The sequence below is a fragment of the Psittacula echo genome, assembly GCF_963264785.1.
Source record: "Psittacula echo genome assembly, chromosome: 2".
NCBI classification, from domain to species: domain Eukaryota; kingdom Metazoa; phylum Chordata; class Aves; order Psittaciformes; family Psittacidae; genus Psittacula; species Psittacula echo.
The window spans coordinates 150,895,537-150,917,350 of NC_137737.1; the positions used below are offsets into that span (position 1 = coordinate 150,895,537).

The following is a 21,814-nucleotide window of genomic DNA, read 5'->3' on the forward strand; positions in this document are numbered from 1 at the left end:
TTTCACAAGAGCTTTGAAGATCTCCTCATTTATCACACACTTAAATCAGTGCAGATTTCCTGTAATTCACCCTTAATCCACAGCTGGACAACTCTCTTCTATCAAGGAATGCCAAAACTACTGGTGTTAGCTGGGTCCCTCCCTGCTACCCATGTCAAAAGGTGCTAATTTGTGTAGGAAGGGCTGACTCAAACTCTACTGTATTTTGGGGGTTGCTTCAGTGGGACTTAGTTTACAGTTAGTGTATTTAAACAACAAAATAGTTAGCATTAGGTAGGTGGTATTGAGATTTTAAACCAGTTGTATATGCATCTGAATTATTTTATATAGTTAAGAATAAACTAATCAAGGGCTGCTCTGTTTGAAAATAAACTCAAATTTGATACCCAAGTAAAGTGATGGCTTGAAAGAACTGCAGAGTAAAACTGTCTGTAAACAAAGTTAAATTAACAGCTGTGGTAATTTTACCCTGAAGCAAATAAAGTAAATGCTGCAAAGGATGGAAAGGATTTTATTCTCTGTACTCAAAAAAGTTAGATTATAATGAAGATATTTTCCTATCTTGCAATCCTGTTGTCTTCTTCAATTTTACAACCACATAGAATAGGATAAAGCAGGACAGATACATACTGATCAACGTGTGACTAATGGCAGATCTCCTTTAAAAACTGGCAATGGTTTTATTTCACTGAAGACTTGATTTCATATGCACTGTGAAATTGAAGAGCAAACATCTAAAACGTTTGGGTTTAACAATCAATAGACAAGTCCTAGCTCTGGACACTGGGCAGGATCATTTCAAATCTCCTTGGGTCTGGGTTGAAGACTGGTGTTTGCAGCCCAAGCCAGAGGAGCAGCTCAGGATCTGTCCTAATGCTCTTGAGGACAAAACTCACTTTTCTGGGGTTTCAGTGTGTTTCTGCGAGTGCTGGGGGAATAATTTAATGTCAGCATAACACTTTATTTCCCCAGCCCTCTCCCCATTTAGTTTTCCTCTATTTCCTTCTGTGCATTTCACTTTTCCTGTTGGAAATAAACTGTCTGAATTTTTCCATAGTGAGGACCAAGCATGGCGCAGAGGAAGAACCTGCCATGTTTGCTACGCACCACTGAGAGCACAAGGGAAAGTCAAATAAATTACACCAGATGTCACTTTCACTGACCCCATGATATCACTGCCTGAAGATGGACATCCACAAGGTGAGGTTGCAAACAGCCTTGGCTTCCAGCAGCAGATGAGACCTCAGCATTTGATACACACTACCTCTGGTTTAAAACTAGAAAGCTTTATTTCATTTTATGATCCTGTTGTGATCCTCTCATTCATATTTACTGATGATATTTTTATACATCATCCACAAAACTCACTGCTTTCTTCTGCACCCTTTACCATGCCAAAGATTTGCAGCCCATGGCTGGGGCTGCTGTACTCGGCTGGCAAAGACGGAAAGTGCAGTGATGCTTGTCTTGCTATGTCTTCCACATGAGGTGTATTTTGGGTTCTGTTTTCACCATAGTGCGCAGTGGCCCTCCCAAATGTCTGTGTTTCTTCTTCATGCTGGGGAAGTCCACTGAGAAAGTATGTGTCAGTGCAGCATGAGAGTCTTTCAGAGCTTGAAAGAGGGAGGGTAGGAAGATGTTATTAATTTAGTCAATGCTGCGCAGCTTGCAGAAACACTGTCAGCTTCTGCCTACACACATCTCACCTATTGTTAAAGATATTGGAGCCACTGAAAGAGATGAAAAAGTAACCAGTTTATTTTCTGGCTTTTATAGTCATAGGGCAAATCTGATTCTTCTTGATCCTGCAGTGTGGGGCAGCCTTTTGGGCTGGGGTCTTTTAGGGTAGCAGTGGAGACAAGATTCTAACAGCTCTGGGTGCAAGGACCACTTCTGTTTGGGTAAATCTCTCACAGAATGAGTGAGAACTTTCCAGGACTAATTAATACCTGGTTAGTGCTTTCCCATTTCTCACCAGTGGAAAACCAGGAACCTGGAAAGCCTGCGGAGAGTCAAGAGAAAACTTCAGCAGAAATTGCTGAAGGTAGCTACGAGTTCATGGTGACCCTGCACCTATCAGACAGCTTATTGTCCACTGAAAAAGAAACTGCAGACACCTCCTGAAAGCAAACCATGAGGCAGGTGGCACAGGCACGTGTAACATTACGAGTCGTCTCAGGGGTTTCCAGACGCAGAGGTGTTTTTCCACCATCTCCATTTCTCTCTCAGGTTTTCCTTTCGTTTCTGCTTCCCACAGGTTCCCACTCTGCCATCACACATAAATTCCACACAGGCTCCCAGCTTGGCCCCCCTTCCCTTTCCTATTTATCACTTTCCTATTTATCACTTTCTTATTTATCACTAAATGCCCCGTGTCAAAACAATCCCATTGACTCTGCTGTCTCCTTAACATTATAGTTGTGTATTTATTCTTTCCGTATAGCAGCTATTTTGTCAAAATGGCCTTTTTACTGGAGATTTATACTTACTGATTTCATACCTCATCTGTGTTCTTTTACAGCTGGGGCTGGACAGAAGAAATCAGAGCGAAACATCCTACTTCATCCACACTAAAACTGCCATGTAAGACGCACGCTGGTACACCTCCGAGTTGGCTCCCCAAGAAAAAGCACATTTGCAGTCTGCACGAGACCTGTAGAAATCCTACAGAATATCTTAAAGACTGTTTCCTCTGCAGGCTGTGTTGTTTCAATAGCACGTTTCTTCCAATCCTCCTTTCCTGTTTTTCTATTCATGTGAACACAAGGTATTTTAAGAGTCCATCTGCTCCTGTTGCTTACTCCTCACTTCAAGTCATAATCCTCTATGATACTACAATTAATTGCTTTGACTATGATAATATTGTAATCAGGAATGGGGTTATAATTTTCAACCCTATCTGTACCAGAGTGCTTTCAAAATACTCCTACTGTTACCAGCTCCAGCTGAACTTCAATGGCTTTTGCAATTTTGAGGGCATTTATAATGCATCTGGCTACTTTGGTGCTGTTCTTACATAGATAAAAGTGCCCACACTGCATTTTACACCAGTTGTAACTAGATTAATTTGGATCTTACACCTTTCTGGCTGAGCTTGGGCCTTCCTTTAGTCACGTTATTTCCATTCACAGCAGCGAGGTCTACTATAGACAGAGGGCGATGGCATTTAAAAATAGCTCTATATATTTTAAGCCATTTCTGAGCAAGGGCAAATCCAATACTGAAAATGCCAGTAGGTGAAGCATCTGCATCATGACTGCACCACTGCTCTCCGTTGGTTTATCATCCTGTCTGCGTGAAACTGCCCCTTCTTCACTAACGCAATGTGGGACAGGAGAGAATGTTCCAGATTTTGGACCATTTGGAGCCTGATGCTTGCTTTTGTTTATAGACAAACAGCAACGGGAGTTACGGGGGGCGGGGGCACTTTACAGGGGGTATTTTGGGGGTGGTGGCGCAGGACAGACGCCACCGTTGGGGGTGGAGGAGTCGCAGGTGCCGGGGCGGAGCGGCACCGCCTCCCGCGGGCCGAGCCGGCCGGCAGAGGGCGCGATGGCCTCACGGTAGCGGCAGCCGTGGGAAAGCAGCGGCGGGGGGAGCGCTCCCGCCTTGTCCCCGGGCCGGTGCCTTCGGCTTAGGGAAAAGCTGTCGGGGGGGAGAAATAAATGCACAGATAGGAATAGAAACCCCGGATGGGACAGGCGCTTGGGAGCGGGGGGGGGGGGGGGGGGTTTACATCGTACCGGGGTGTCCCCCCATCTCCTGCGAGTGCGGTGAACTGCGCGGGAGGGGGGCGGCAGGACCCCCGGGACTCGGTGGGGGAACCGCAGGTGCGGGAGCGGTGCCTGCCAGTGCGGTGGGAGGGGACGGCGGTGCCCGTGCGGGTCGCGGCAGCTAACGGTGTGCGGGGCCGTGGTACCGGTGTGATCTGCCATAAACGGAGTGGGGGAGCCCCGTCGGGGCTCGGCAGCCGCCGCGGTTCCGCGCCCCATATGAGACGGCAAAAATGGAGAGAGGGGGTTTACCGAGGGGCGGGGAAGAAGGGGCCGCCGGTGGGGTCAGAATGGGGCGGGGGCACCCCCGGGGTTGCCAAAGGGAACGCAGTTGCAAGGTGACCCCCGTGGGGCTCTGCCCCCACCCCCCCGCAGCCTCCTTCTCCCGGTTTAATCCCCTGCAGACGCCGGCAGAGGCGGGATAATCAAGCGGCGACCGGGGCGGGGGGTGCCTGAGCCACACACGCTCCTTTGTGCCGAGAGCCAGCGCCTCCCCCGCCGGCCCTGCCCCCCGGGGTCCAGCTCACCCTCCGAGCCCGGGGCGAGGCGGGGAAGGGAGAGGAGGAAGCCCCTTCCCCTGCAGGCGCCATCGGGTGGCATCGCGCTGTTTCCCTGCCGGGAAGCGGGCGGGAGGAGGGGAACGGCGAGGAGCTGCCTTTTAATCCGTACTAGTATTTTTTTTTTTTTACTATGTTTACTTCCGACCTCTCCTTGCCCGGCTCGTAGTAAAAAGGAAAAAAAAATAGTAAAATAAATAGAAAGGGCCGCGAAGCTCTGCATCGCCTCCGGCCCGGCGCAGAAGCAGCCAAGCGCGCCCGCGGATCAATCCGCAGCCAAGCGCGGCTCAGGGTGGTGGGAAGAGACGGGGGGGGTACCGCGGAGCAGCGCGGCCGCCCCCTCGCGGCGCGCCCTCCCTACGGCGGGAGCGCGGAGCCTGCGCGGCGGCAAGCAGCGGGCGGGGAGCGGCGGCGCGCAAGGCGAGAGCGCGCATGGGGCCCCGCGGTGCTGCCCCCGCCCCCCGCGGCACCTCCCGCCCGCCCCTCGCCTGCGCTTTAAAGCTACTAAAGTTCTATTGTACCGGACAGAGCGTGCCGCCCGCCTTGGACATACAGCCTGCGCACCCCGGGATAGGCGGCTTCTCTCCGCTGCGCCGAGTGGGTTTTTTAAACCGTGGTGGACGAAGAGATCTACATTCTCCCTGCGATTTGTCTTTTCGCCCGCTCCGTGCTTTCCGGCGGTGCTGCTTTTTTATTTTTGATTCTTTTTTTTTATTATATTTTATTTTTCTCTTGTTTTGTTGCTCTCCCCACCGCCCGCAATAATTGCCTCGCTACGTCTCGCATCTGGCGCGTTGGAGAAGCCGGTGAGTTGCGGGGCTCTGCTCTTTCCATCACTCGATCCCCGCGGTTGTGGCGTTTGGACTAACACGGGCCGGTGACACCCGGGCTGCTGCGGACGTGGATGTCGGCGGTCCCTCCGCTGCTGAGGCACCTCTGATCCCCATCTTTTTTCCTGCGCTAGGATTTTATTTATTTTTTAGGGGGTTTTTTGGTTGGGTTTTTTTTTTTTTTTTTTCTGGAGAAGCATTTGCTTCTCCCGCTTACGCGCGGGCAGGTTATGGTTATTGCACATATTGCTTGTATACATATATATATGCGTGTATATATGTATATATAGCACGATTTGGCAAAGTTTTCCCAGGCTTCTGCCTTCCCCGTGCGTTGCCCGCACGCCCAGGTGGGTGGCTGGGGAGCAGCCCGGTTCCTCTCTGGAAGCTGCCGGCCGCTCGTCGTCCCTTCCCGCCCGGCTCCCGGGACGCAGGAGGCGGGATGGGGATGGCGCTGCGGCCCCGGGAGGGAGGGAAGGGTCTGCGTGCCGGCGCCGCCGGAGCGCTGCTCCCGGTGAGCGCGGCAGCGGCGGCGGGCGCGGAGCTAAGACGAGCCGGGGCGGCCGAACTGCGGGAGCCCCCAGCAACGGGGAGGGTGGTCCGGGAGCCAGAAGCCGATCCCGCGGTAGATCAGGTCGCGCCGCCCGGTTGTTGGAAGGGGGTGAAGGGAGGCTGTGTGTTTATTTTTTGTATTATTATGTAGTATTTTTAATTACCAAACGAGTCTTCGCGTTTCCCCGGCGCGGGGAGCGGGAGGGAGCGCTGCGCGCCGCGGGGTACGGTGGTCCCCCCGAGACGGGGGGGAGCTGGTCCCCGCGGCGGAACGTGGCTCACCCGGGCACCCCTCTACCAACCCCCCCTCCCGCCCGCAGGCACCAGCCGCCGCGATGCCGCTCAGCGCCGGCTTCCCCAGCAAGAACTACGATTACGACTACGACTCGGTGCAGCCCTACTTCTACTTCGAGGAGGAGGAGGAGAACTTCTACCTGGCGGCGCAGCAGCGGGGCAGCGAGCTACAGCCCCCCGCGCCGTCCGAGGACATCTGGAAGAAGTTTGAATTGCTGCCCACGCCGCCCCTCTCCCCAAGCCGCCGGTCCAGCCTTGCCGCCGCCTCCTGCTTCCCTTCCACCGCCGACCAGCTGGAGATCGTGACCGAGCTCCTCGGGGGAGACATGGTCAACCAAAGCTTCATCTGCGATCCGGACGACGAGTCCTTCGTCAAGTCCATCATCATCCAGGACTGCATGTGGAGCGGCTTCTCCGCCGCCGCCAAGCTGGAGAAGGTGGTCTCCGAGAAGCTGGCTTCCTACCAGGCGGCCCGCCGGGAGGGGGGCCCCAACGCCCGCCCCGGCCCAACGCCCGCCGGGCCACCGCCGCCTGGCCTCGCCGCGTCCCCTGCCGCTTCGGCCGGCCTCTACCTGCACGACCTGGGCGCTGCCGCCGCCGACTGCATCGACCCCTCGGTGGTCTTCCCGTACCCGCTCAGCGAGCGCGCCCCGCGGGCCGGCCCCCCCGGCTCCAGCCCCGCGTCCCTGCTGGGCGACGACACGCCGCCGACCACCAGCAGCGACTCGGGTGAGCGGGGACATGGGGGACACCCGCGGGGGTAGCGGGGCTGCAGCCCCCCGCCTGCCTCCCGATTCTCCTCCCTCCGGCATGGGCTCTTTCACATGCCACGTTAGCGAGGCTTCCGACGAGTTTATGTCCTGGAAAAACAGCCCAGTTTTCCCTCCAAGAGCGGAGGGAGGAAGGCGGGGGGGGGGGTGGAGGATAAGAAAAATAAGGTGGGGGGGGAAGGAGAAACTTTCTTGTCGGGGTCTCGGTGGAGCTGGCGCCCTGTGCCCCTTGTGGGCCGGGAAGGAGTTAACTCTCGCCCGAGAGCCGCGGGGGGAATGTGCAGTCGGGGAGGTGCTAGTGAAAGTGGCTGCCGAGGAGTGAATGGGGCTGGGAAAGTTTTAGAAATGCTTCCTTAGGTATTTGACAGCGTGTTCCGCTCCCTCATAAATTTGGGTTGAGAGTGAGTTTCTACTCAAAGCATTCCAGCCTTTCCTCCCCCCCTTTTTTTTCTTTTCCCCTCCCTTTGGTTTTCCACAAATTAGCAGATCAAGAGAGATTCAGAAAATGTCTCTGAATACACATGTGTGTTAAGTAAGCTTTCTTTTGAGGCGTGGCCAAAGCCTTCTAAATCCTTAATTAAGGGCAGCTTGAGTCTAGGAGCTTTATTGCGCTGTACTGCTGACAACCGAGGTTAAACTTTCCTGCTATCTTTCATGTGCTCCTCGGAATTGCGCAAGATCGTTGCAACTTTTGAAATCAGGGAGCTGGGGTTTGGAGTGCTGTTGATCGGTGTGTCCTATGGCACTTGACGACTTGTTTCCTTAATGGAAAGGCTCTTGGGAAAGGTGAAGTCCAGCAACATCAAATGGGTTTAAGAAGGGTTTATCAATGGGTTCCTCTTTGTGCAGCTCAGAGTAACCTTCCCTCATAAATAGTGGTCTTCAGTGTATTTGCACAGATCAGCTTATGAATCTTTTTCCTTCCCTTGCAGAAGAAGAACAAGAGGAAGATGAGGAAATTGATGTCGTCACATTAGCTGAAGCAAATGGATCTGAATCCAGCACAGAGTCCAGCACAGAGACATCAGAAGAGCACAGTAAGCCCCACCACAGCCCACTGGTTCTCAAACGGTGTCACGTCAACATCCATCAGCACAATTATGCTGCTCCTCCCTCCACCAAGGTTGAATACCCAGCTGCAAAAAGGCTAAAGTTGGACAGTGGCAGAGTTCTCAAACAGATCAGCAACAACCGAAAATGCTCAAGTCCCCGCACGTCAGATTCAGAAGAGAACGACAAGAGGCGAACACACAATGTCTTGGAGCGCCAGAGGAGAAATGAGCTGAAGCTGAGTTTCTTTGCCTTGCGTGACCAGATACCCGAGGTGGCCAACAATGAAAAGGCACCCAAGGTTGTCATCCTGAAAAAAGCAACAGAGTACGTTCTTTCCATCCAGTCGGATGAACACAGACTGATCGCAGAGAAAGAGCAGTTGAGGCGGAGGAGAGAACAGTTGAAACACAAACTCGAGCAGCTAAGGAACTCTTGTGCATAGGAGCTCTTGGGCATCGCTTAGAATATCCCAAACCTGACTGAAACTATGATAAAATATTACTGTTTCCAATATCACTCATGAACTACACCAGTCCATCAAGTATGGAACTATTGCAACTGCATGCTGTGCGATTTAACTTGAGACTACACAACCTTGGCTGAATCTCCCAAAGGTTTGGCCAGAACCTCAAAACTGCCTCATAATTGACACTTTGGGCATAAGGGATGATGGGACATTCTTCATGCTTGGAGATGAACTCTTCAACTTTTTTTCTTTTAAAATTTTGTATTTAAGGCATTTTTTCATATGAGAATCCCCAAAAAGAGTTGTCCCTAGATTGCTGTATATATTTACACATCTTATTGCCATGTAAATACCTTTAATAAAGCCTTTATAGAAAAATGTGCAACATTAATGCGCAACAGTTGTGGCAACTGGATTTATACTTGTCTTGAACTTCTGTGCCATAACATTTCACAGTTTTGTTTTTTTTTTTATTTAAATACATTTTTTTCTTTTAAAAATGATTTTTATTTTGGTTTTAGATAAATAAATATTTGCCCAAATATAATTAGCTAAATCCTGTGTAAAGACTTTGCTTTACCTCCCACTGTTGCCGCTGGATGCTTATTTCTGTAACATCCCTCTCTATGTTATTGTGGCAGTGACCTGACTGAAGTCAAAGGGGAGTTAGGAGAGAGGAAATTATTATTGCATTGTAGCTTAGTAGGGAGTTGAGTTTCTTCCCCACCCCCCCCACCCCCCCCCTTCTGTTAATTCAAGTAGATTGTTGGTGTAATGTGGTTTGTCAGTTCAACCGGTATTGCCACCAGTGCCTCTGTGGAGGTGATGGTAGCAATGTCTGTATTGGCCATGGTCATTTGCCTGCTTAAAGTAGAGTCAGGGTAGTGTATTTTTACCCCAGCCATCCCAGCGTATGTGCTCTGCATTCTTTCCAAACATAATTACATTTTCAGGACATGACCTTCATCTTGCACTAGGGACCTGGGTGTGTATTTTGAGGGCTGCTTTGTAGTAGGCTCACCTTAATTGCTTCCTGTTTGATTTTGAACAGAAGTTAAATGGGATAAGAAAATAAGCTCTGAGGATGAGTGTTGAAATGGTTAAAACAACAGAGCGCTTTCCCTTTTGAAGTGCTGAAATCAGCAGAGCTAATCTTCCTGGTCAAACATCTTAACACTTTATTAACATGAATAGTTAACTTGGGATTTCTAAGAACACGGAGTTCAAGGGCACACAAAAGGGACCAAAGAGAAAGAAGAGTATTTCTTGCTTGGAGAATATACTCAGGCAGAATCCTAACATTTGCTGGACATACTAAATCAGGAATTGTCTCATGATCGGCTTCAGATGGGCCATGAAGTACTTGCTTGACACAGCTCCTAAGATTAGATTTGATCTTTCTCTGCCTTTCACCCACTTAGCTCCACTTCGGTCAGAACTTCAGCAAGAAATCAATGAGCCCTTTGATGTGGGGGCAGAAGGTGCTTTTCAAAAATTAAACCTTATACTTTTAAGTTTTCATAATTCCCATTAATTACATACTTGGCTCTGATCCATTCATGGAACAGTGCTGCCAGATAACACCAGTGCCAGCAATCAAACTGAGGCCGAGGGTTCAGGTTTTCTATTGCTTTTGAGTATGGAGCAGGAAGAAGAGTTAAATGTGGGTGCATATGGGATGGGTGGAGGTAGTGTTTTATAGGCAGGGTAGATGACAAAGGTCTCTCTCCTGCAAAGCTTAGGGTAACCATCCCAACAATTTTGCACATGCTGTTTCCAAGAGAAGGTGTCTAAATCCCATTGATGAAGTGTTTTAGGCACTAGGCTGAAGATTTCTTGGGGGAAAAACAAAAAATCATTGTTAGATGAACAGGAGAAAGCAAAGCTTTTTTCTTTAATTTGACTGCACCACCCGCTTTAATGGAGCTTATAGAAGTGGTCTGCAGTTGCTTTCTTCAGCATGTGATTCAGCTGTTCACTTATGAGGAAAAAGAATGATGTGAAATGAAACCGTTAATTGTATCTGAACTGTAGATCAGGCCATCTTCCAGCTACGAATAACAGAAAAGTTCTACTTCATATTAGACAGGATAACTTACTTCAAAAGAACATGAATTTCACTTGCCTGTTGGCCTGCACCCAATTCCAGATATTGCTTCTGAACAGAAGCTGTTGATTGAGAATTTCTAACTGCATTCCCATCCTCCGAAACAAGCCAAGAGGTGCAGATCCATCCACAAACTATGAAGAATGTCTGTTGCCTTTAGGTCCCAATGTTTGCAAAACCCCTCACTTCTTACTATTGCATGAGGTTAGACCACAATGATTAATAAATCTCTCCATATTTGTCAGCTTTTTAAATCATTTGGAGAATAGTTTTGCTTTTTCCTTTGATCTGCAGCAGCTCCTCAGTCTTTTGTTGAAGAGGATACTTACAGTTATTTAATTTCTTACTCTCATCTTCTAACTGAGTGTCAGTTCTGCTTGCTACTTTCCTACTGGAAGAACACACCAGGTCATGAACGTGATCCCAAATCGCCACTCTAAAAGAGTATGATTTTATGGGATGATGCTTCATATTTATGACATTTCTTACTTTGTTGAAGGACTGCAAAGTGCCTAAATAACGTAGTAAAAAACTAGCGCCTAGGGGTGCAGGGGTAAGAAACCTCTCCCAGTCATTAAACTCCTGCTACAATAAAGGGGAAAGTGGCTTCCACTTTCAGAGGAGAGGTTAGGATATTCAGAAGACAGACATCCCACAGGGGTTTCTGGGCTGGACTCAGTAACGCATTGTACATGGATAGGAAAGTTTGGGTTTTGCTGCTGTTCTGGAGCAATAAAGGAGATAAGCTCATAAAAGGAGCCTCTGAGCCTTGAAATAAAATGCAGGAGCTATTTACAGTGCTGGCCAAACAGCTGTACCAAAACAGTACTTGAAATACAAGGAGCATTTTAATTTCATCTCTCTGCTCCTGTACTTTCACAGGAGATTTCAAGCTACTTGTCTTCCTGGAAAACATTAGGCAAAATATGGCATCAAAGGAAACAAGAAACAAGCCACCACAGTGAAAATAAAATTGCCTTTATCACATACCCTCACTATTTTAATTTAATAATATTGATTTTTATGCATCCAGCTTTATTTTTTTCCTGTGTGCAGGTTCTGCCTTTCCAGCCAACTAATAATCTAAGTGACTTCAATGTATCAATACAAAATCTGCTGGGAGAGCATTGGGATGTCTAAAAGCACCTGTGTCTACTTAATTCATCTCCCATCAGAGGCTGTGGAAATTCTGTGTTTCTTCCAGGGGAACAGATTGATGCCAGTGGAGGATGCTCTTGAAAATTTTATCTCTGCCTATAAAGAACTCCCTTTACTTGCCCCTGCTATACCCACTCTTGCTCCTGTAGCACTTTGCAACCATTGCAGGCAGTTGAGAGATGACAAACATTTCATCAAAGTTGTATTAAAAGGAAGATTTCAGGTAAGTGGAATTACTGTAAACTGGAAATAAGCCAGGCCACTTCAGTTAAAATCTGAATTTATTCAAAACGGAAGGTAGAGGTGGTTGTTTCATTTACAGAGATGAGCCATCTTCAAATACACTAATGGTTTTGGGGGGTTTTTTTGATTGATCTGTGTTAGAGTCATCTGCCAATGAATTATAAGAAAAATAAAACTGGACAAGAGGGGTTTCTTGCTTGGTAAGAGGCTCAGGATTTACTTCCTAGCTTATAGGCTTGCTATTTCCTTGTTTTAGAAGGATGTCTATGGGAGCTTCTGAAAAAGGCTCTGCTGACTGAAAACTAACCCCTGGTTTCCCCTTGAGGTTTCCACACAGACAAAGCCTAAGCTCACCTCAGGGAAAAAAACAATAAAAATCAAGAAATTAGACAGATGAGCTGCAGAAGCTGGGTGTAATTTCCAGTACAAAATATTTGACATTTAGCAGCTTTTACGTACATTTGTGCCATTTACTCATCTCAGGCATAGCTGTAGAGTCAGTGAGGACAGGCAACAGCAAAGACTTTATCCAAGATTCAGAATAACAGCTAGGAAGTCAAAGGGTATTTTCCTAATTCTGCCATTCACCTTCTAAAGAGGTCGTGAACAAAGGGAGGGTGCAGGTGGTTGGAGCATCTTGCTCCAGTTGGAGCTCTTGAGGCAGTGGCCTCAGTGGTGTGAGTAATGCACATCACAGAATCATAGAATCATTGAGGCTGGAAAAGATCTGTAAGATCAGTGAGTCCAACTAAACACTGTCGAGTCCACCATGAAACCATGTCCCTAATTGGCACATCTGCATGTCCTTTAAATACCTCCAGGGATGGTGACTCAACCACTTACCTGGGCAGCCTGGGTTCCAATGCTTGACAATCTTTTTGGTGAAGACATTTTCCCTAATATCCAATCTAAACCTCCCCTGGTGCAGCTTGAGGCCATTTCCTCTTGTCCTATCACTGTTACTTGGGAGAGGAGACTGACCCACACCTTATTACAACCTCCTTTCGGGTTGTTGTAGAGATCCATAAGGTCCCCTGAGCCTCCTTTTCTCCAGGCCAAACACGCAAGTTCCCTCAGCTGCTCCTCACAGGACTTATTCTCCAGACCTTTCATCAGCTTTATTGCCCTTTTCTGGCCCTGCTCCAGCACCTCAATGTCTCTCTCGTAGTGAGAGGCCCAGAACTGAACACAGGATTTGAGGTGCAGCCTCATCAGTGCCCCGTACAGGGGGTGATCACTGCCCTGGCCCTGCTGGCCATGCTATTGCTGATGCAGGCCAAGATGCTGCTGGCCTTCTTGGCTGCCTGCGTACAAGCTGGGTCATGTTCAGCAGCATAAATCAGCACCCTCAGGTCCTTTTCCACCGAGCAGCTTTTCAGCCACTCTTCCCTAAGCCTGTAGCGTTACATGGAGTTGTTGTGACCCAAGTGCAGGACCCGGCACTTTGCCTTATTGAATCTCATACAATTGGACTTGGCCCATCCAGCCTGTCCAGATCCCTCTGTAGAGCTTTCCTATCCTCAAGCAGATCAATATTCCCACCCTACTTGGTGTTGTCTGCAAATTTAGTGAGGGTACCCTTAATCCCCTTGTCCAGATCATTGATAAAGATATTAAACAGAACTGGCCCCAGTAGTGAGCCCTGGGGAATACCACTAGTAACTGGCTGCCAGCTCCACTCACTACTTCTCTTTGGGCTTGGCTTTACTTAAGTCTAGATAGACAACATCCACAGGCTTTCCCTCATCCACTAAGAGGGTCAGTCACATTGTCATAGAAGGTAATCAGGTTAGTCAAGCAGGACCTGCCTTTCATAAACCCATGCTAACTGGGCCTTTATTGCCTGGATGTTCTGCATGTGCTGCATGATGGCAGTCAAGATGATCTGCTCCATAACCTTCTCTGGCACCAAGGTCAGACTGACAGGACTGTAGTTCCCTGGATCCTCCTTCCAACCCTTCTTATCATGGGAGAGTTGCAGTTACTGTGCATCCAAGTGGGAACAGGACTGGGTGGGACACTGGGCAGGCACCACCTCTTCATTGCTTCTTGACTATATGACAGGGTATTTTTTCACATCTTTACAGACAAGCATCTTGTCTGCAAGTGTGTCCAGATTCCAGCTTCCTAGGAAATGAGATAAGTTAGTTTTTCTGGGGAAAAAAAAAGATTATTACCTTTGCTGCTGAATGATAGTGCACATGAAAGTCTTATTTGCCACTTGCCAGAACTATTTAATATTTGTAGTTACTTAGCAAACCTTGCATCAAGTTGTGACCAATGCATGAGAGCCCGAGCTACACAACATGTCTACATGGTTGTGCTTGAAGCCATGAGAGAGGAGGGAGAAGTCGTTGACTGAGAGTGAAGCTGCGTGACTCTGGCTAACTTTGATGGCAAAGTATCTTATTCCCACAAGCACTTTTTCCAGTTTCCAGCTTGATATATGGAAGGATATATGGTTATATGTGGAGCTATTCCTTGTTCTACACAAGTCTAGGAAGAAGCAGCTAAGTAGGTTAGTTCCTAACATTATTTATTAAGGAGATTACATTTTATTGCTAAATTCTCCTTTCATTAAAGTCTCTCTACAGATCTTGCCGTAGTTACCATTCTGTTGAATACATTTCCGTTCAATGGAAGATCTTCTTTTCAACCATGTGTAATTTCCATTTCAAGCTTCTATGTCCCAATTATGTGGAAATATTTTTTCCCTTGTCGTGGTTTAAGCCCAGCTGGTAACTCAGCACCATGCAGCCATTCTCTCACTCCCTTCTCCTTCTCCTCTCCAGGCAGGATGGGGAGGAGAATCTAAAGAATGTAAATCCCACGGGTTGAGATAAGAACAGTTTAATAACTAAAGTACAATATACTACTAATAATAATAATAATGATAAGGGAAATAACAAGAGGAGAGAATATGAAACTAAAAGGGAAAAGTTAAAAAAAACCAATAAACACAAGTGATTCACAATCACTATCCGCTGACTGATACCCAGCCTGAATATGGAATACCCTTTTGGCTTGTTTGGGTTAGGTGTCCTGTCTTTCCTCCCTCCTGGCTTCTTGTGCCCCTCCTCACTGGCAGAACATGAGAGACTGGAAAGTCCTTGATCAGAGTAAGCATTACTGAGCAACAACTAAAACACCAGTGTATTCTCAGCTTTGTTCTCAGACTAAAGCCAAAACACAGACCTGCACCAGCTACTAGTAAGGAAAAAAAAAAAAGAACTGTTACAGCTGAAACCAGGACATCCCTATAGGATCAAAAAGGGGAAAAAAAGACTAAATAAAGGATTAGGCGCTATGAATGAAAAGGCTTTAAAATAGAAGCTGCAAAAGTGGAGTAATCCAACTGGGTAACAAAGAGTTCTGAGCAGAGAAATTAACAGTGCTTGGAACTAATTAGCCCCATCAGCTTCCCTCATGCTAATTTATCCATGATGAAAGAGGACAGAAATAGCAGGAGGAAAAATAATAAATTGAAAATCAGAGGAATTGTGCTTTATATGCAACTACTATGTGTAGGCAAAGCCCCCAAAATTCTGCAGGGTAATGTGTGAGCATGTGTGATGAAATGCAAAGCCTTGCTCCCGCAGTCGTGTCCCTTTGGACATCCCCCTGGATCGCTGCAGGTCACTGTGCAGGTTGCACAGCAGCACTCCCATTTTCCAGCACATTTTTCTTCCAGGCGCCACACGTGTGCAAGGGGCTGATCGTAGAGATGCAGCTGCTGGAGTGAGAGCTTCTTTCCACTCCTTTTTCTCCCATTAATCTGCTCCGTGACGACAGCAGAGCCAAACAAAGACACTCGATGCAGGTAGTTCCTATGATCTAGTGCCCGGCTGAGTGTCTGACAAAGCCCTTTTTGGCTTGTGACCAAGGCTGTGATGCGCTACGGATGAATTAGGGAAAGAGGGATCTTCCCTACACTCTGCAACTGTGTAGATACAGCAAATGTGAACTAAAGATTTCCATGCTTCATAGCATGAAAATATCCCTGCCGTCGCATTCCCTGCAGAGAAGTGGTGTTTACGATACTAGGTGGGCTCCTATCTCAGCACTGGACAGACCCCACATTGCTCAGCTTCCAAATGTATTCAGCCTGATTTATGTAGTTTACTTAATCAATTTAATATGGGCAATGCTGTTTCCTTGAATTCTTTGAGCATTCATTTGACTGCACTACAATCACGCCTTAAATAATTCTGGTTTATTCATGTCATATGTGCCCCAGGAAAGAAAACCTGCTTTGTAATAACTTCTTGTAATAGTGCTTTTTGGTGTTGAAGGAAGTGTCTAAAACCAAGTGAAAATGTGGAAAATATGGTGAAGATTCTGGATCAGACAGCAAAGATGAGCCTTCCACAGTTTTTTCACTGTTCCACACTTTACTAATTTGCTTTCAGGTTATATGTTAAAATCAGGAGTAGAGGAGTGACCTGAATCTAAATTAAAAGGTGACAAGGTATATTGCAAGCATTATACTATAATCTGTGTTCCATGAACATAGAAATTCCAGAGAGAAATAAAATGTTATCCATTAGTTTCTGAGGAACTTGCACGAAGATACTTCTACTTTGGATTAGGCTGAGTTTTCAACAGCAAACAGCACCACTATAGAACAGCTTTTAAGTATTCGACTTTTTATATTGAATAAATGCAACGGACAGGAGAGGAAAAGGGAGTTTTGGGGTCTTTTTATTCTTTTTTACTTTTCATAAGCAGAGATTTCACAAAATGCCCCATCAGACTCCAATAGTTCACCATGTACTGGCTGCAGACATTGTGATTGCAATGGATTCAGAGAAGAAAAGCTGTATTATTTTGATAAATCACACTGTTGTATAATATTAATTTGATCTGCAAAATTCCTCTCATCTAGGGTAAAGGAGATTTTTCTTTGAGCACACATAAAATCTTATTATGTGTTCTCATTATCGTTCATCATTACGGTAAAGAGTAAGATAATACTGTATTGTGCTTAGACTTCCACACTTGGAGGCAATGTAAAAGGCCATATGAATATCCTATGAAGTGATTGCAAAATAAAATTGACATCAAAGTGATTCAACTACGTAATGTATTATTCCCTCCTTGTAAAATTGGATTCTTACCGGAAAACGCTTTCTTCGTTTTGTATTTGTGATAGAGAAAGAAAATTTAATCTCCTGCACTTAGGGAACAATGTTTCATTTTCCCATGTTTTACAAGGGCAAAAGTACTCATCGGAATCTCTACTTTTAGTCAAAGTTAAATTTTTGGTGCTTGATTAAAGTGAATCTACCCTTTCCCCATTAATTTCATCACGCTGCTTAAAACTGAGATGAGCGTGACACCCAAAACAGTGAACGCAAACTGCGAAAGCATTAACAGGGCTCCTGGGGCCAAAATAATCACCAGTTATTTATGGCCTGCTTAGCAGCTGGAGTGAAATGTCTGGGCAGTGAGGTGACTGCCACGGAGGTCTCTGCAGCTGCACCACATGGCCTGGCCATGGGATCTCCTCCATCCCTCTAACTCCTTTTCAAACTCTCTTCTCTTGAAATCGGTGGTGAAATTCTCATTAATGTCATGCACTGCTGCTTGGGAATGCTACATGCCAGAAGACTGTAAGCTTAGTTGATGTATCCACAAGGCTCCTCTGTACATGCGGCTGTTGCTGGCTCTCAGGGAGCTTTCTCAGCGGAACAGTAAATCCCGGTGATGGTTTCTGGAACAGACACACCACATCCACACAACCCAAAGTGTCCATCCAGTGTGAATGCACTTTGCTGGTTTAAATCTGTTTAAAACACTTTGAATAGAAATGTTTGTCCTGCCAGATATTATGACAATCTGGTATCCTGCCACAGCCGCTCTAAAGTCATCATAGACGAGGTGTGAAGAGCGGGACTTGTCACAGAGGAGAGGAGTGACGCTGAACAAAATGGTCAGAGATGGAGGAACACCCAAAGCCATTAAAAGAGAGCAATACATGGAGGAGAATAGGTAAAGACAGCAGATTATCTGAAGACCTAGATGTGAGGCTAAATATGAAGAAAAAATTCTTTATGAGGGTGATAAAATGCCAGCACAGGTTGTCCAGAGAGGTGGTGAATGCCCCATCCCTGGAGACATTCAAGGCCAGGCTGGATGAGGTTCTGGGCAACCTGATCTAGTTGAAGATGTCCCTGCTCATTGCCGGAGGTTGGACTAGATGAGCGTTGAAGGTCCCTTCCTACTCAAACTGTTCTATGATTCTACGAACATCAGAGTGTGCAGATCAGTGAGAACATTACTATGAATCATATTTATCCTGCTGGATGCTCTAGCCACACATGTTTTCAATTTTGTGACTACGAGGGCACCACAACTTATTTATTCCCTAATTTAGTTGCTTCTGTGTATATTAGCTTTCAGCTTATACCTTCCTTTGTCTTGATATGCATTGGGAGCAAAATCTCAGCCTCCTCATGAAGCAGCACACAAACCACAAAACACTTATTGACTCCAGCAGGGCCAGGATTACAGCCTTAATTTTCCAATCTTTCTTTAATCTTCTCTTAATTAATTTAATTCTGATATCATTATCTAGATTGCCCCATTCGTTTAGCATCACAGCAGCTATCTGTTCATTCTCATTGGAAGGCTTTGGTAACTTTGCAAATGCTGCTGCTCTATCTCCCATTCCTACCTTTTGATCTTTCTAACAACCTTCCTTTAATGTCTGCTGAGCTCAGCCTTTTATCAGGCAAAGCACTCCACCCTCCCTGGTAGAGGGGACACTGCTCTGATCAACGCAGCCATGAGGAGCTGAACTTCTACCGTCTGCCTCTCGAGGTGATCCTGCTGGCCCATCCTGGCTCTCCAGTCAGTTTTAAAACCGGTTCAGCCAAAGCCCGTTTAATACTGAAGGGCAGACAGGATTCCATAAAGTTTTACAGCTCATTCCAGTTTTAATTCCTTTCAGAACCTGAATTGTCTCTGCTGGGGTGTTTTTCCTGGTAACAGCCTCAGGTGGACAGTACTGGTGTGGGTGGGGAAATGCAGTAACTCACAGCTTAGAGCAGGCAGTTTAGGTTGAAAAGTTTAGTGAAAATCCATACTGTGCTGTTGTTCTGTTTACTTTGGTTCAAGCAGAGGCCTTTTTTTTCCCCAACTACACAAAAATACCATGCTGTTGCCATACAGTTAACCTTAATGGTACCATCAAAACACAGATGAGCTGTCCCCTCTTCTTTTTGGCCCCAGTGTGGCTGTGGCTCCACTGATGCTAAGCAGGGACCTAATGAAGGAGACAGGCACTGAAGCCATGTCTGGGTGAGAGAAGCCATGAGGTGCAGAGTGGCAGGACTTGCACCAGGACACCCCACTGGCCCCCAGTGCATCTCGTACCACTGGAATAAAAATACTTATTCTGGTATAAACTCTCCCTAGGTGGACAAATTTTATATTAGTGACTATGCCCATCGCTGTAACTCATTGGATTTCACTTGGTGATTTACCTCTATATTGAGTGGATCATGGTGAAAAAGCTGGCATGTTGGATATCCTCATGCCCTTCATCACCAATTCACAGATGAACTGGGGTTAGAAGGGACCTCTGGAGATTGCCAGGTCTACCCACCCTGCTAAAGCAGGGCCACTTTCAGCAGGCTGCCCAAGGCCATCCCCTTTTTCACAATGACCATGGCTTCTGAATATCTCTAAGGATGGAGGCTCCACAGTCTCCCTAAGCAACCTGTGCCAGTGCTCAGTGATCAACATGCTTTGTAGGGTGGGTCTTGTTCTTACATATAACTTTACACAGAGCATGGCGATTTTCAGAGGTGCTGAACAGGCCCCATTGCCTCAAACCATGCTTGGGGATGCTCATTGCTTTTAAAGATCAGGCAAAATAAACTGTTGTGGTTTTCCTCTCCTGAAGCAGTAATGATTTCTGGATGAAAAGACAGCAGAGACAGGATAAATCTGGGGCGCAGACAGATACAAGTGCACTCCCTGCCTTCTGCCGTTGTTTTCTGGGTACCTTTAAACTGATGCTCTCAGATAAGGCACATTTTCAGCAGCTCTCAGTGGATGCAAAGCTCAGATGAAACTGAGCACAAATGGAAAATCCTGTGCTTCAGTCTTTCCTGGCACATTAAGGATTTTCTTTGACCTCTTTAAAACTTAACATCTCTGCCCTCATTTTCTCACTTCCATTCAGTTGTACCTATTGGGATCATGTGGCTAAAAGAAAAACCATCCAAGCAGATCAGCGTGGCGTCACTGTCAAGAGCTGAGAAAAGAAATAGCATTCCTAAATCCTAAGGGCAGAGACTGGACACTGGCAGAAAGGCAAATAACAGCCGGCAGCATTTGTGTGGTGCTGGTTTTCCGGAGCAATAGTTTATGTATGTGATGGTTTTCATACAACGCATGATTTCTCTACCCATCGTTGCCAAGGTGCAGCTATGGAGCATGACAACAAAATAAGCTGCTTTGCGTAGTAATGGAAAAGTCTTTTCCCAGCACATCCTACAGCCTGCTTATATGGGTGGCTAAAAATGGTGTGTTGATTTTAACAAAGATTGATAGTCGGCATGAATATGCCGTCTGCCTCGCTTCTCTGCTGGACACTCAGCAGAGAGCCTGGAAAACCTTAAACAATGGGATCGCCTGTTGATTTGTGGATTAAAAGCTGTCTGTGGAAGAGCGTGCTGAGAAAATATGCTGAGAGCTTCTGCTGAAGGGGCTAATTCATAGTCTAGTCAAGTAGCTTCATAACCATGCCTATCATGAAAATTCGCTATCAGCATAGCGTTTGAATCACAGATCAATGCACACTGATTTTGGCAAATCTAATTAGATTTGATGGGGAAGAATGTGTTTGCATTTTTTAGGCTCTGTAGTTCCCATCTCTTTACGTGTAATTTCATTTTTGATTTGTTTAACAGCGATTAGGCGTTGTGAATCATGATACTGCAGAGATCTTAGCCATGGTTATCCCACTCACTTAGCCAACCCCATCTGTCACCCAATGCTCAGGATGGAGACTGGGAGCCAGGAATCAATTTGTGCTCCCTGTATGGCCACAAGCAAGATATTTTACATATCTGCACCTAAGAACTTGGATATAGCATGTATATATGCATCTGAGGGGCATTATAAGACTTCATTGATCACTACTACTTCTAAACTGTTTCCATTTCTTCTGCTTCCATGGCACAACACAAAATTAAATATCATCATTTGAGATGTGGAAGGGATATAGACTTGTGCTTATCTACTTTTGTGAGTACTGTGGCTGCTCAGATTTCAAGGTTTGCCTGTAATACAAAACTGCTTAAATCTCTTCTTGCAAGGATACAGCAACACAGATGTCCATCATGAGGTCAGGGCTTAACTGGGACAATCTCTGGGACTAAACTGGTGAGCTGGTGAGCAGCTTATGAGAGATGCCCACCCCAGATACTTCTCCCTCCCTCCTCAAGTCTTTTCTCCAGTGCTTGTGGAGATTATTTAGCAGCTGTTAACCAGTTTGCCTATATTCATATTCCCATCTCATCCTATGCCTTGTAGTGTAGGAGCAGCAGCATCATGGCTATGAAGTTGGCTTCTAAATCCCAGGACAGTGTTCTGTTCTGTTACACACCTTTAGCTCTGACACCAGAGGTGGGAAGAAAGGGTCCAGCACAGGCCAAAGGCTGAGATGGCTCACTGAACCCAGGGTGAAACCACTCTCCAAGTAGTAAAGAGATAGATGCAAAAGAGGGTGCTGAACCAGGTCTCCCACTTCTTAGGGTGGTGCTGGGTCATTATGTGAAACGTGGGCAGTGGTGCCACCATCTCCATCTGTGCTATAAAGAATACAGGTCTCCCAACTCCCTTTGAGGAAGATCCCAGCCCTGCAGCCAAAAACCAGCCTGCCTGAGCCCCCAGAGGACCCAGCCCCAGTGCCTGCCCCATAGCTGTGCCCATGCTGGGACCATGGGGTACTTCCATAGACTAACACTTTGGGAAGGTTAAACTTTGAACATGAGTGCA

General features: G+C 46.6%; 1 protein-coding gene across 1 annotated transcript; it reads left to right on the forward strand.

Annotated features, from left to right (window-relative positions):
• Positions 1-4,334: 4,334 nt before the first annotated feature.
• MYC (MYC proto-oncogene, bHLH transcription factor) lies at positions 4,335-8,271 on the forward strand (the record flags this gene model as incomplete). The annotated part of the gene is made up of 3 exons (XM_080610531.1): positions 4,335-5,136; positions 6,033-6,735; positions 7,709-8,271. The coding sequence occupies exons 2-3, from the start codon at positions 6,048-6,050 to the stop codon at positions 8,269-8,271; spliced, it is 1,251 nt and encodes a 416-aa protein (XP_080466657.1). The 5' UTR covers positions 4,335-5,136; positions 6,033-6,047.
• Between the last annotated feature and the right edge of the window lie 13,543 nt (positions 8,272-21,814).